The 17,015-nt window shown below is 27.1% G+C and overlaps 1 protein-coding gene across 1 annotated transcript; it reads right to left on the reverse strand.

The window, feature by feature from the left end:
• Window positions 1-324: 324 nt before the first annotated feature.
• Window positions 325-16,175, reverse strand: LOC129961930 (rRNA methyltransferase 1, mitochondrial-like). The gene is made up of 9 exons (XM_056075569.1): window positions 15,527-16,175; window positions 12,800-13,056; window positions 9,915-9,966; window positions 9,760-9,823; window positions 9,255-9,334; window positions 6,281-6,374; window positions 3,655-3,781; window positions 2,400-2,519; window positions 325-491 (listed from the first exon to the last, which is right to left on the reverse strand). Exons 1-9 carry the CDS (start codon window positions 15,751-15,753, stop codon window positions 433-435), a joined length of 1,080 nt encoding a protein of 359 aa, XP_055931544.1. The 5' UTR covers window positions 15,754-16,175; the 3' UTR covers window positions 325-432.
• Window positions 16,176-17,015: the final 840 nt, after the last annotated feature.

The raw sequence follows: 17,015 nt of genomic DNA on the forward strand, positions 1-17,015 counted from the left end.
CAGAGAAATTGGAAATTGTGCTAAAATAAAAATATTTTAATTGTGCTTTTGGAAAATATTTTGATGTAAAACAAAAAAGAATTCATTCTATCATATCAAATTTAAATTAATAAAAAAATATGAAAATGTGACATTAAAAATGTTTGTACCAATATTTTAAGTTATTTTTCCCAACATATTATTTTATTTATAGAAATAGAATTATTCAAAAGGTTAATTCAAATACAGAAATTTTTTTTTCTTTGTGTTAAATCATTTTCTATGTTTGGATAATGTAATCTAATCAATACATACATATGAATTTTATGAAAAATTCAAAGGAAATTTATGATAATTGAAAATGCTCATATGATTTATTGGGAATTTACACAGAAAACGAATAATACATTATGAACATTAAAAGAATTATTTTCTTTACATAAAATAAACAGATTAATCATAGTTTAATCCTGTTTTTTTCCTTCCTGTTGATAAAGAATATAAAATTATGCCTGCAAAAGAAAAAAAAATCCACAATTTATAAACTGTAATTTTTTACCTCCTACAACAAAGCTGAATATTACAATACATTGCTTAACAATTATAAAGAAATGAAATTATGATGAAACTAAATATATTAGATTGTATTCATTCAAAATCAATTTAAATTACTTCAACATTATGTAACAGAATAAAAATTTTGCATTTTTTGAAGACATTTATTACAAAGAACACAAAAATGTCCACTTAAGTATGTAACAGCCAATATATTCTTATATAAATGTTCTAAAATGTTATGAAAATTTCAAGTTACAAATTTTTTTGTATGTAATGTATATTTTGAATTACAATTTATTTTATCAAACTATGTTTATACATTCTTTCCAGAAATAATTATTATTTAATTTCTATATTTCCAAAACGTTCAATATCTATTTTGATATAGTAAGTAAAAAACGTATCCAGACAATAATCTTTATTCCAAAATTAATTATTGAACAATAAATCTGCCTATCACTATATAAATAAACTGCATTTCATTTCCTTTATAAATATATGAAATTATTTTTTCATGTAATTGGTCGTTTTAAATTTGTACAAATTCATTTTTTCAAACAGCAACACCCAATATTGGATACGTACCCAAATTCTCCGAATTAAAATAGCTCAAATACATATAACATTTTATAATTTTGAGGAAATAATTGATAAGTTTTAAAAAATTCAAACTTTTCAATTCCTAATTTAAATGAAAAATTTAGTTTTTTAAAAATATATTTCAAGATGTAATGAATCTTCCAAAATAATCCTTATCTTACAATAAAATATTTAACAAAACGACAAAATTTGTGCATTTTTAAAAATTATAAAACCATTTTTTTATCAATTTTAAAGTTTATAATTAAAAGCTTTTTACCAGAAACACGAAAAATCTTGTAACTGTCGAAGGAGCAAAACATAGAACCACTGTTCCAAATTTTATACATTTCCATCTAAGAGTTTTTAAGATATTAACAAAAAAACAAAAGCTTTAAGAACAGCATGGTTTTCACTACTTTTTTTGGGGGGTTAGACGCATCTCATCTTAACCAAAGATTCCATTTTGCATGAATAAAAAATGCTAAAATGGAATAGAAAAAAAAAAGCATGCTTTTCAATGTTGCGTCAAATTAAATTTTTTTCTTTTTGAAATAAATGTAAAGTTGAAAGGGAGGGGATAGGGAATTGATATTTGTAACAGACTCTACTTCACTTAATTTTTCTATATAAAATGGCTCAACATTTGATAGGTGTCGACACTATATACATTAGATGAAATGAAATAAATCTACAAATTTGATGTAAGTACAATATACGAAATTTCTTCATAGCTCAAAATGTTTTTGAATTATTCTTGTTATGGACAGAATCTTGTGTTCGAATTTTTTGACAATTACAATACTTCCTCAATACTAAATATATGAGAAACTCAAAAATGGCACTTTTCCATTAGCACGTTCCCTAAATATTGATGACAAAATAGTAGTTAGACATAGCAGCCAAATTTTGGCGGCAGATCTTGGAGTACTATTGCTAACTACAAGAGGCACATAATGAGTTACCAAACTCTTATTAATAATTCATCATTTCTTATCAACAATTATCAATACAATATTTAGCATTTTTGTTTACTTTCTTGTGTTAGCTCTGCTTCCAGACAAAAACAATATGAATTGTCACCAGGCTAAAATAAGGAGCTAGTTATAGATAAAGTATAACAATAACGTAGTAGCCAATTTTTAGAATTGAACCATGGTGTATTGGTGCATGCTAATGAAAAAAAGTGTCCCTTTCTCAAAAAGAAAAAAAAAAAAAAAAAAGGGAATGCAGATTATCAGCAGACAATAAAATCATATTTGAAAAAAAGACTTTTTAAATACCTGCTGCTACTGATACATTTAAAGAGTCGATTCCTTCTTGCAAATTATTTTCTGGAGGAATGGATACGAAAGTATCGCAAAGCTTTTGAATTTCAGGTGATACTCCTTTACCTTCATTGCCTATATATATAAAAGATAATAATAGCAAAATATTAAATAAGCTGGTAACATTTAGTAAAATTTTACATTCATAACAAAGAAACACCATATTTTTACTCAAATTCTTTATTTCCATACAATAATATTAAAGCTGCACATGGCTAAATTTTGCAATGCACACTAGACAAAATTATAGGATTCAACATGAATTGTATTTCCTTTTTCTCAGTTATAGATATAAAATTTTACTTTGGGATATTTTTTTGAGCCGAAAAGTGAAAGTACATATAAAAATCTATAATATTAATTGGCATAAAAGTGATCACCTGCAATAAAGAAAAAATCCCAGTTTCAGGGATATTACAAAAATGAAATTTATCGTTTTTCTGTCCCAGAAAATAAAATGTTTCATATTTAGGTTCTGGCATAAAATTATTTACGTATCAAAAGTATTTAAACATAAATTAATAAAACTTAAAAAGTTTCACTCCCAAAATAATTTCTACTTTTCACAGTTCAGCTCACTAACATCTTTTTTGGAAAGCTTTTAGATTTAACTGTTCTTGATTTTTTTTAATAAATTTATGAATCAAATTAAACTCAATGACATACCATTATATCTGTATATAAAATCTGTTTTTTATCATATGAATTTCGAAATTGCATAATTAATTAACCTCTTCAAAAGAAAGAAAGAAAAAAAAAACAATTATAGAGCAATTATAGACTATAAAGCAAAAACAATTATACACTAATAGAGCACAACATACACAAGAAACAATGCTCTAACTTGAAATTATCTGGTATATCTAAATTACCAGTCACTATAAATGGAAATACAGACTCAGATTAATTAAAAAACAATATCAGCAGAGTAAATTAAGTTACAAAATAATGATCAGCAGAGAAACTCAGTTTCCAAATAATAGCCATGATCTATGTGCAAAATTCTTCCACAGGACATATATTTTGCTATCAGGGGTTATTATACCATCATTTTTACATTCTCTAGTGAAGCAAGTAAAGATTAAAAAAAAAAAAAAAAAAAAAAACACCCAGAACAGACAATTAAAAAAAATTCTATTAAAAATGTCTTGTTTGATTTATTTACACTTAGAATGTTATTAGTTTCAAATTAAAGGTATTGGAAATTTACCTAAAATAAGAATTGTTGGCCTGGATATTCTAAAATCTGTGACATCTGTTATTTGATTTGAAGCCTCACTTCCATCTTCACAATAAGCAACAGTCGATATAATATTCCATCCTTGGTCCTTCTTCATCTATTTAGATATTTAAATTATTAACTACTCAATAGAAAAAGGGAAAAGCACAACAACAAAATAACTTGCTAATAAATCTTGGAAAAGATGTGTACTCATAAGAAGTGAGAAATAACACAATAGTACTGCACACAAGATTTAAAACAAATCCTATTGTAGAAGCCAATCCATAATCTAGTTCATTTTATAGAAGTAAGAAATGAGATTTCTTTAAAAAAAATGGGTTAAAACATTATGAAAACAAGCAAATTAGAATAATGACTGAATCTCTACCTCAAATGATAAATAAAGTTTAATTCTCAATTATAACAGTATGAAACTGAAAATAAGAGTAGGTACGAAACCTTTTGCAATATTAATTATTAAGAAAGATATCTTTATAAAATGTATTTAACTAATTAGAGGCTGTTATTAGCATTTTTTTTATTTTCATTGATTAGCTGAAACTAGTAATTAAGGGAAATTATTTTCAACTATAAAAATATAATACTTTTATAACAATCCTCTTTCACTATTTTAACAACAGCTAACATAATCGATATTATCTCTTTCAAGAGTTTTACATAATATTTTATGTAATTGTTTTATTAAAAATAAAATATTTGGGTTTACTAATTCCATTTAAAATCTGAAAAATCTTAGGCATGAGCAGAACAGTATGGAATGGAATTATGAGGAAAACCGAGGCTCATTCTGGGCTATCGCGCCAGTGAAGAAGAAGAATTTTATTTAATATAATTATATGAACAAATAGATAATATAAAGTAAGATAAGATGAATACTCAAATATAATTAATCATAAAAAACTATATTTATTAACTTTATTAGAAAATTATGTTCATCTTATTCCTCTTTAATTTTACATATGGTTTTACACTTCTTTGATCTTCAAAAGCAACTTCATTAATCATTCATTTGTTTTAATAGTGTTAAAACACCTAGTAATTGTGTTAACTTTTAATAGTGTTACACCTAGACAGAATACTGCATTGAATGCTGCTTTCTCGAACATAATGCAATATTCAACCTAAATTCTTTGATATAATATTTATTTGAATTGATGCTTTAAAAATATTTTTTCTTTCTATATTTAAAAGTTGAAATAATAGTTTAAAATATTATATTAAATTAAAACTTGGTGAATGAATTTTTAATTCAAACTATTTCTGATATGATATAATGAGCTACAATTTAATCAATATTTTCTTGGACAAGTAAAATGAAAAAGTGAGAAATTATTCACATATCTATAAATATGAACAGAAGTGTTTGTGCATCGGCACTGAAAATATTTTATTTTAAGAATTTAGCATAATTCATTGGTTTTTGGGAAAATATTTTAAACTAGTCTGTTTTTCTGAAAAATTTTAAGAATTAAAATGAAAGTTCCAGTATCCAAAATTCTAACTTTATTATCTCTTTCAAAAATTTTTTAATAATATCTTGAACACTTTTTACTAGTTTAAAACAAGAAAAGTTAAAATGAATTTTTTCTCTAATTTTTAATCAATGATTTCCTGAGCCAGTTCAAAGATTACAGAAAAAGAGGAAAATATTCTTTCTTCATTGGCATTATATTATTATACATTGCCAAAATATTATTCCTCCCAAAAATAAAGCATGATGGGGATGGCATGGGGAGCTGTTAAAAAGTTTATGGAATCAACCATGCTTTAAAACTTTTGAGGAAAATGCAAGAAATGTGTACCATAAAGCATTTTATTGACACAGTTGAACATGACACAAGAGTCAGGAAAAGTCATGAATTCCTTTTATCAATTCATGAATCTAACAATCTAAGAATAATGAAAATTATTTTTACACAATTTAAATTTTAACAATATTATTTGCAGTAAAATTTCATATACTTTCTTTTTTTTAAAAAATTATTTTCAATTATTTTTTTAGATTTTTATTTATGCACAATCCATTAAAAAATGTAAAAAATCATTATCGTTTTTTTTTGTTTTGACTTTATTTTCATAACTTTATTGTATTTTATAGTGGATTTAATTTTGCTGATATGTGTCAGGCCACAAAAAGTATTATGCAGGTAAGGCTAATTCTAAAAATAGTGGTATTAAATTTCTATATGGGATTTTAAAGTATTTAAAAAGAAATTTTCAATAATCCTTATAACTGCATTTTTTCAAAGTTATATAAATGAAGCAGAAGTCTGGTGATACATTGATGGTAAGTACTATCCAAGGTATAAAGTCATTATTTTATCCTAGAAATACTCTGTAGTTAAGCAAAAAAAATGGCAACTATAACCTCTTGCCCATGGAAGTTACACCATTGGAGAAGTGAAAATCAATTATATAACATAATAAAATATTTCAAATCAGCACAAAGTGATTTAATAAAGTTAAACAAAATTCATCTTAAAAAGAAAATAAATACATTGGTTAATGAAACAATAAGTTGCCAAATATTATAAATAGACTTACACTAATTTTCTACAGAAATGAGTTTATTAAAAATAATAATTATTTCAACCTGAAGGAAAGATTCAAATTTCTGAATTTGATAAATATCCATAACTTCAAGAGCACCACAGCTGGCTTTACTAACAGTAGGAGACAGTTTACAACTAAAAGAAAGAAAATAATGAAATTAAAAAAAAAATCTACATATGTTAACAAATGACATAAAGTGAATACATTATTAACAATCCTATGAAAAATCACCATTTTAAAACATTAAATTTAGCTTAGCTTGATTTTTAAAATATATATAAAAAAAAAAAAACTCTACTACAACAAAAAATAATTTTTTTCCTACTTAAAAATTTACAAGGAATAAAATGAAGTGATTTCAAATAAGTTGTTGATGTTGCTGTTACAAATTTAGGATTAGCTACTTTCAAAAAATCCTTTCTCCTTTTTTCAAAAATTAGTAGATAAGATTTGTGATCTTTCTTGAATGCCTATGAGATAACTATTCCTTGTTACCCTTGTCATTAGCAAACAAATACTCACTAAACATTGAGTTATTGATTAAAATAAAAAAATGACTAATTAAATGAGTAGAGACACAGTAGACTTGAATTAATATCAAAATATCTGTTGAGACAGATTTATTCACTGAGGGGATTGAATTATTTACTAATGCAACAGTTTGTTGTATCAACCCTAGCAAAAGTAATAAGGTGATATAATAATCTGTATACAGCATAAGGAAAAAACTAACAACTTTCTTTTTAAAATATATAACATTTTCTTTAAAAATATTTAAAAGAAGATGCAATATTTTGATCCAGAACGATCAAATAAGAAAGTAGCATAACAAAACAATTCTTTTATTTACAGCCTTATATATGTAGAAAAAACAAAATACAATTTGTTCTCATCTAGATTATAAAAATTTACAAATATCATATAACAGTTCAATTACGAAATAGTTTCTCGACAAAATTGGAGAATAAATCACACACACACACACACACACACACACACACACACACACACACACACACACACACACACACACACACACACACACACACACACACACACACAAAAAAAAAAAAAAAAACCGCCGCTTTTTATCGGTTGGATCCTAACACAGAAACCCAACCCACACAGAGCTTCTCAAAAAATCAGGCAGAACTTCTCCGAATACCGACGTCCCTCCGAATTCCAATTCGAAGCCTACCTCTCACTACTCTTCTCTCCAACTCCAAAAATACAGCATTTGATTTCCGTCAGATATCTGCCCCCGATTTTTTAATTGGTGAACTTCAGTTTCCTATCACCCAATAGCTGCTCAGCAATGCTTCGTCAATGGTCTCCACTCGATCGTGAGAGTGTCTGTTATGAATCCATCTTTGTAGTTGACTCCTCTCTAACACATGTTAATTGCAATCAATTTACAGCTAACACCGGCTGAAGTCTACCTGGGTTAGACACTTAATGACAACGGTTGCTGGTGATTGATCATTTCTTGATGATTTGAGGAGTCTCTTCATAAGAGAAAAAAATTTCAGCATCTGGTTGTCTTGACGTTTTTTTCCCTTGAAGACATGATAGATATAGTTGTTGAAAAGACGAGACACACATCTGAGGCCCTCACCTGGATATAAGACATGGCCAGAGACAATGACTTTACTTGTGAAAAGGATCCACATCTGGCGGTCCGTATGCACTTAACAATGTGTGGGAAAACAGGTGATATTACATCTGGCCAGAATGCCAATTACCATATTAGGAAAAAGAGGAAACCATAAAAAGATAATAAAACAGGATTTAATCAAGCAATCAGGATCCAATCGCCACTCTAAGGATATCAGATTCATTAGTTATAATTTGCTGCACAACAAACTATATATAATTCAATATTGTTACTGGATTTAGCCGAACCCCCATTTCTGACACCAAATGTTATAAAAATTAATTCCGCTAACTCGAACGGATATGGTGACACAATCAACAGGCCTCATTAACAAATAAAGACGTTTATTATCATGAAGACACGAATACACAGGCGACAAACACAGCCGAGGCATACACAAGCAATACACAGCAACACCTATAACAGCAGCTCACAAGTAGCAATCGGTAGTAAACAACCATAACAGCGCACAAAGAGACCAGACAGAACTCAGCAAGAGGAGATACTCTACAAAGCTATTCACTAAAGTCTCTCCAAACGCCTGCTATTCACCGCTGTCTCCTCACTTTATCCGTACATAACTGCCTGCTCATTATTATATGATTCGCTACAACACACACAACTCGATGCTGCTTCAATACTTGTCTCCAAGATTCGGCCCAAGTTCAAATCTAAATCCGCTAATTGATTGAATTCTACTCATCGCTTGCGCTCCGCTGGACTGATCCAACGAATATATTATGTCATTGGTTTAGATTACAGGAGTAGAGGCAGATAACAACCACATCGATCAGCTGGTGCACGAGCATAGCAAGAAATTTCTAAAGAGTTAATAGAGCAAAATCCTGTGTCCCAACAAAATGTGCAGATGAAATTTAGTAAGGTACAGGAAAAATAATAGTCTCAACAAAGCAACATTTTTCTAGTGAAATAAGATCGAAGTCGTATCATGAGAAATTATTGCATCGTACACAGATAAACACCGTCCTAGTTAGGTAGTAATAATGTACTTTATTTGAACAAAATGTTAAAGCTTATTTAAGGAAAAATAAACTTAGACAATTTTTCTTCTAAAAAGAAAATGTGTGATAAATAATAAATTACATAATTATAAATTCGTTCGAGATTTTTTTTTTTTCGAAATGTAACGGATTGTTCTATTTTGCATGGATTTCTATGGAAAAAAACGAGTAGCTTATGCTTAATAAGGAAGTTTCTATTGTATAGCAAAAGAGTAAAACATTTACTAATAATAAACAAATATTTTTGAAATTTGGTTTATTTTCTGCTATATGATAGATTATTATCAATTTCCTTAAGTGAATAAATAAATCAAAATAATAAAAAAGAAATCACATACCTAGATCCTTTAACAACAAAAAGCTTATCAATTCCAAAATATTGAGCAGATCTAATAACAGCTCCCACATTCATGGGATCCTACGCAAATGAATTGTTTCATGTCATTAATATGCTAATATAAAATTTAAAAATGCTTTGACAGTAAAAGTAGTCATTATTTTTTCTTTAATGCTGAATAAAGAAATGAATTTTGTGACATAATAAAGCACATCATCTTAATTTTTCAATTCTTTTGAGCTATAAAACTAATTTAGAAATAAGAAAATTTATGATTTTTTTTTTTTAAAGAATCCAAGCAATTTTCAGAACAAAAGTACATTTCAATGATTAATCAAAATTTTTGCACATTAGACAAAAAAAGGAAACTTTAATGTGGTTTTATGGAGGGGTGGGGAAACTAGTGAATATGTAATAATCTTTAAAAAATGATGCTCAATAAATCGTTTTTGAATATTTTTATAGAATAAAACCTTTTGAATAGTTTTCATTAAAAAATAACTCACCAAAATTTCATCAAGAACAAGCCACACAGGAAGATTAGAATCTTCTTGATTTTTTATAGTACACCTGAAAAATATTTTTAAAAAAGTGTTTGGAAGATAATATATACATATTTATTCTTTTTCAAACTAAAATAGAAAGGGCGGAAAATGCCTACTTTGTATCTTCCCATTCCAGCACTGGTAAAGGGCCAACATCCAAGCATACACCCAATATATGTAAAAAAAAAAAGTTGAACGCACAACTGCTTGAAATTTAAAAAAATATATATAACTACTAGGGAAAGTCAAAAAGTAAAGAGACTTTTGCAATTTCTCATTCCAAGGTTTGGTAACACAGCTAGTATCCAGCGCCGAATTATTCTATGCAACATGTTACTTTTATACCGCGTTAGTCATTGGAGTGTAGCAGATCGTTAAACATGGCAGCTCCACTGCTGATCTGCTTCAAGAAGGAAATGAGTGTAGTGATTCGCTTTTTGTTTGCGGAAGGTGGAAATTATTCGTCGAATGCAACGCCCATCATCGCCAGAAGTTAAGAAATTTCAACGTCAGCCATCATTTGGTAAGATTATGCAAACACTACTCTGGGACATAGAAGGTGTAGCAGTCATTCATTTCATAACGATAGGTGAAACCGTGAACGGTAAGAACTGTTGTGAACTAAACTGAAACCTGCAATCAGATTCAAACGTCATTGAAAACAGAAAAGATGTTATCCTACAGAAAGATAACGCTCGGCCACATACTGTCCAATGGACGGCCGCAACAATAAAGGAGTTGAGATTGAAAGTACTGAAACACCCACCATATAATCCAGACTTGACTCCAAGCGATTTTCATAGGTTTGAACTATTAAAAAAAGAACTAATAGGAAAAAAATTTGGAACCGATGAAGTCATTGATGCGGTGCAAAATTGGTTACAGATAGAACCGAAACACTTTTTTTCCCCCGACGGAATCAAAAAACTTATGAAACGTTGGGAAAAGTACGCTGAAGTCCAAGATTTGTTATGTAGAAAAATAATATATGTTTCAGCTTTCTATTATTAGAATAAATGCATCTTTTCTCAAATGTTTCTTTACTTTTTAACTCTCCCTCGTATTTACTTGCTTGAATAATATAATGTTCATTGATGTAGTGAAAAAATTAATCTTTTGAAGAATAGCAAAAATTAATAAAATAAGATTTAAAAAAAAAGAAGAAAAGGATGACATTTTGATGGCAATAATTCTAAATTACAAAATACCAATATTTTCGAAGTCTTAAATCAGAACATATAACTTGTCTAAAACGGAAAGTGGGGTTGAGATTGAGGGCAAGCAAACTAAGCATACATCAAAATAAAGTATGAACAAATCTTATTTAAACAATTAATGGTTTTAAAGCAGGATTTCTTTAATATCATACTTCCTTTCATGATTCTGTTTTAATTACAAAAATTAAGCCACAAACAAAAAGTTAGAAAATATAGCAGATATTAATAGTGACTAAAAGGAAATTCAGTTAAAACAAATCTTTAATAAAATCTTTTAAATAAAGGCGATTCTCTAAAATACATTATATATATATATATATATATATATATATATATATATATATATATATATATATATATATATTTCAAAGAAAGAGATTTTGAGGACATTTTGTGATTCTTATTCTTTGATGTAGCCCTGATGAAGTAGCATAATACAAAGGTTAAAAAGACTGATTTTTATTTATTACCTGGCTTGGATCCTTATATTTTTCAATATTCTTCTTAAGTTTAATAGTTTACAAACATTTCTCATTCAGAAGAAATGCATCCCTGCCTTCTTTTCAATTTCATTACCAACCTTACACAAAAGCACAGATGTTCAGGCAAAATGCATAATTTAGAATTTTTTAAAAAATGAAATTAATTTCCCTTGTTTTTACTAATATTCCTAATGAGAAAATAAATGAAAATGAATTAAATTAATACAGAAATAGGTATTTAAAAAATATACAAAGTTGTTGTCTAAGCCAGATAGTTTAGCATGATTAAATAAGAGCTAACGATAAAAAGGAAATGTGAGTGACCTTAATGCATCTAGATATCAAACTAGAATAGAATTTTCCAGTACATGAGGGTAGATTGCCTTCCCCAATGAGTTTCAAGAGAAAATGGGCCACATTTTTATTTCACTCAAAAGGAAACTAGGAAAACTTCTGGTAGTCAGCCTGACTGTAGTGAACAATTTTAGTTTAACCATTAATGATAAATGATTAAACACTTTTAAGTCACATATTAATATTATTAATTTCTGTTTTTATGAAACCTTTTTCTAACATAAAGCAAAAATTTTCTTTAAATTCAGATTTTTTTATGGTCTAAAATAAGTTTTTTAAGAGTAAAAGTTCTATTACATAAAAGATGTAGCAAATGAAATGGGAAATAAACAAATGGAAAAAAAGTTTGAAATTTTAATAAGTGCTTCATCAACAATTTTTTAAATGTGATTTGATTATTAAAATATTTGAAAGCATTGTAAAAGAACAGAAGCAATTTTAATTTTTAAAATTTGATGATTAATGAAACTGTTTTGAAATGAGTGGAAAGATATAAGACAAGAACATGCCTGTGATTGAGCTGCTCTTTAAGGATAATGTAAATGAATGTGCTGTGAGAGTTTTGAACTTCCAAGATAGCTAACTTAAGATGAATTAAAAAAATGACATGGCATTCATGAAAACTTGCATTGAATTGAAAACATCAACTGAAGATGATGAAAAATTTGATATTTGAATTTCTGCTTATCAAAATTTGCTATAAACCATTTTTTCGCCCTTCAAATTTAATAATTACAGATTTAATTATATTTACAAATAATATTTTTGATTACAAAAATATTTTTAACAATATCTTTTTGTGTATTACACAGCATACGTGATCATTATCATTAGCTTACAAATTCTTCAAATAAAACCTTGATAGAAAACTTTATTTTGGTAAATAAAAAGAAATCTTTAAAATAATTTACACCAAGAAATACTTTAAAAATATTTTAATGGTACTTACTTGGTGAACAGAGCCAGGAACTAAATATTCCATCTCTTGTCTATTCAAATTATATACTGGGATTCCCAGTGTTCTTGCTAATTTTTCAATTTTGTTTATTCTCTCAGTTTTCTCTAGAGAAAAGCATGTTTCATTATATATTCTTGTAAATAGCTGAAACAAATGTCGTTTTCTTTTAAGTAGAGCAAGATATACAGGATGAATACCATACAAGATTTCTCCTTTATAGTGTATGGGTTTAGTTAACGTTTTTGACCTAGAAATGAATGACAAAATAATAAACAGAAAATCAGATATGTAATTAAAAACTAGTAGCAGATATATTTAAATCTTCTGATAAAAGAATTAATACTTATGCATGAAAGATCACATAATTATTTTGATCAACTTCTACTTATCAATTCTTCCTAAATAAAAAAAAAAATGTTTGAAAATTGGAAACAATGATTTAACGCAAATGAAATTACGACATTGATTTCCAGCTAAATTTTAAAAAATAAAGATTTTACTAAAATATTTATTTGATTATGCCAAACAGAATTCAAAATTTCAAATAAGGGAAAAAAAGTATCTGCTTTTAAATTCTTTTATTTGTAATTTCAATTTAGATTATAGGCTGAATTGATCTTCTGAAAGTTGATTTAAAAACTCTGAATATAAATGGACAGAGAATAAGGATTGTACTTTGTGTTTTGTTAAAATTTAATTTATATGAATGCAGATGAATGATCTTTTTCCAAGTATAAAGTACATATTTCATAGTCTATTTTTAATTCAGTTTAATTTCTGCAGTTCCATCATTGCCATTTAAATGCATAATGGGAACCTAGTTTTAAAATATATCTATAAAACAAATTGTACAACCTCAGTGTTTAATCATTATGATAAAATGCCCTAATAATGATAAAAGCCATATAAAATCTAGGAGTCCATAGGCAATGCAAATTTTGTACCCTGTTTCCTTTAACAATTTTCAAAACTATATATTTTTACTGATTTTAATTTAATTTCCATGTAATTTGATTTTAAGTTATACATATCATGATACATTTAAATTAAAGAAACATTTAATTGCTGTAACCTTTAAGCGAGGTGTTTCAATGCCTTGTGTACAAAAAAACAACAACTAAATTTTAAAATTTAAAAGATAACTTTAAAAATTTGGTAACTAATTTAAAAAACTGTAACATAATTATTACCTTGCAAGTTAGATAGACAATAGCAAAAAACTTTGGACTATACTAATTTGCAAACATAAACCAAAAAAAAAAAAAAAAAAAAAAGGGAAGAAAAAAACCTAAGCATAATGTTTTTATATTTAAATAATGTTTGAGTTCAAGTTTCCAGACCTTTCATATCAAATAAAAACAATAATATTAAGATGAAATAATTCCTCCCCATTTGAATATCTCAATCCTTGAGCTCCCTCAAAGTTGAGGGGTCTTTAGGTTAATTGCCTACTTTGTCTATTTAATGATCCAACCCTAATAATGATGAAAGCTTTTATCCAATTTCAGTGGAATTTAATCCTCCTCAAATTCTTCAAGTATTACAGTTTGTTACAGGCTAAGGCTACCATTCCAAGTGTTCCCAATTTGAACCTATATGGCACTTTCATGAATTCACGTCTCTCTGGGATTTTTAGAGTTTTTTCAATATTATATGGCTATCTGATAGGTGATCTTTCTCTCCTCTCACCTTATCCTTATTCATGAAAGTGCTATTTTTTAGTTGTGAATGCATTATATGTAGTTATAAAACTCGACCATCTAATATGTAATGCCTTTACTATTTTTCTTTCAAAATTAGAATATTTTATAAAAATCTTCCTAAGTTTAGAAAAATGTCAGTTTTATTTCTTATTAGTAACAAATGTTAAAGAAAGTAGAATATATCTTGCTACGCTATAGTGACAAGGTGTTTTATGAAGGTGTGTGCAAATTATTTCATATATTATTACGGTAAAGAAAAATGTTCATTTAACAAAACTTTGAAGGGGAAAAAAAAAAAAAAAAGAATTAAAAAACTCAGAATACTAGGAAAATTTACAGTAGTTTTCAAAAGTTTAGATTTACAAGATGTTAAATCTATATTTTTGATTTTCTTTTAACACCATGGATTGATCATTGAACATTTTGATCCTAACATAAAATAGATATAAAGTATATGATATATCCATATACTTTAGATTATAATAGATCCTGGGTAGATTACAATAGATTGTAATATTATGTTTAAACAAATAATACTACAATCTATTGTAATAAGTTGACTATAATGAATGAAGTATTTTATTAATAATGAGATGATCAGTGAAATACATCATTACATAAGCATAATTTAATGTAAATTTATTAACAATGCAAGAACTGGTGATTTGATGATCAAATGATTAACATTAACTATCGAATCTGAAGGCAAAATCAGTAGAAAATTGAGTGAAATGAAGAAATGTACAACTTATGCATTCAAGAAAACTATCACATAATAAGAAATTCGCAAAACTGGTTCAAAATTTTCTTTCTATATATTCAATTTTACTCATTAGATTCATACATAAATATTTTTTTCTCATTATAAAAGTAATAAATGTTGCTAATCCAACATAATATTTTACCCATAAAAGAAATGCAAATACCAACAAATAAAAAAATATTAATATTATGGAAATTTGGCAAAATTTTGAGAGAAAAAAATAAAATTAAAAAATTAAATAAGTCACTTACTTTCGCTTTGTTCCCGTCCCACTAGCAACAGACAATAAATCAGCTGATGTTATACTATGATTTTTATTTCGAAGTGCTTGATGTTTTGAGTTTTTAAAAGTATAACTGCTTTTAACCTTTGAAAAACACCGCTCCAAAGATTTTATATTTTCAAAAACTGAATAAGTGGTGAAAGAAATGCAGGGAATTCTTCTGACATTCAATTTTATAATTTGGAGAACAGACATGGTTTAAATAAAAAATAGGTTAGATAAAATTTAGAATAATATGATTGCTAAAAATTCCAATGCCCATATATCCCCCAAAATTTTTTCTAACGAAAAATTTTGTGTTTTAATCAAAAGCCTAGATATTTAATTGCTATTATAAAACAAACAATTTATTACTCATTGTTCATATTTTCACAAAAATTAGTTTGCATTAAGGAGTTGTTTTTAAAAAAAATTTACATGCAATACTGCATATTTTGTAAATGTATCATGAATGGATTGCTCTCAATTAATTACCGCCATATTGCAACAGCAATAAAGATTAGTTATTGCCTGATCCAAAGAATAATTTATACAATTGGTGTTATTTACCGGAAAATGATCTAATGCTTGAAAACTACAATTAACGAGGAGCAACAGCTTTCTATGTTTATTTGTGGTTTCCGATACGGCGTGAAATTCCAAGTATGTATGTTCCTGGCGTCATCTATTGATGATGAACTGAACTAAACAATTATAAGTAGATAGAACTGGAAACATTTGCTGTAAAAAGTAAAATAAAAATAAAAAAAATTATTTATTTATTTTGAAAAATTTTGCACATGCATTTAATGAAGCTTTTAGAAATTAAAAGTATGTTAGAAATAATTATTATTTATAACATATAACAAAATGGTTAAAAATAATGGTAACAAAAATATTTTGTTATCCTCATCGAACCGGCTAGTCGGCAAAAGCGATTAATACAAACATAAATAAATAAAAATTTTAAATTATTAGGCTAGAGTACATTGAGAAATTGGTGAGAGAATTCAATAAAATGTATTATTATTTCTTCTGACTATTTCATTGTCCATTATTATTCTTTCTGATGAAGTATCGAATATTTGAAGAGAGGGATGTTTGAGCAGATCTCGTCCTCATTTCTAATACCATGCCTTTCAGAATTGCAAATAGAATTGAAATAGAATCCAGAATTGAAAATCAAATCAAAATAGTTTTCAAGTAGCTTCAAAACGAAGAATTATTCTTAAATTAAATTAAATCCGCCAGTTATTCTGAATATTTACAATTTTATTTATGCCTGGTTATCTGAATGCTAAATTTGATCAGTATAAACTATGATATGTAAAGAATTACTTATCTATGATAATTTCACCCCCCATCTCCTAAATAGAAAAAAAAAATCGTCAAATATAATAACAGAAATAAAAAATATCTTTTTCGAATTTATTTACGAACTTAAGAATGAAAGAATAGAGGAGTGGTGGAAAGAACTG

This window comes from Argiope bruennichi, chromosome 2 (genome assembly GCF_947563725.1).
Source record: "Argiope bruennichi chromosome 2, qqArgBrue1.1, whole genome shotgun sequence".
NCBI classification, from domain to species: Eukaryota; Metazoa; Arthropoda; class Arachnida; order Araneae; family Araneidae; genus Argiope; species Argiope bruennichi.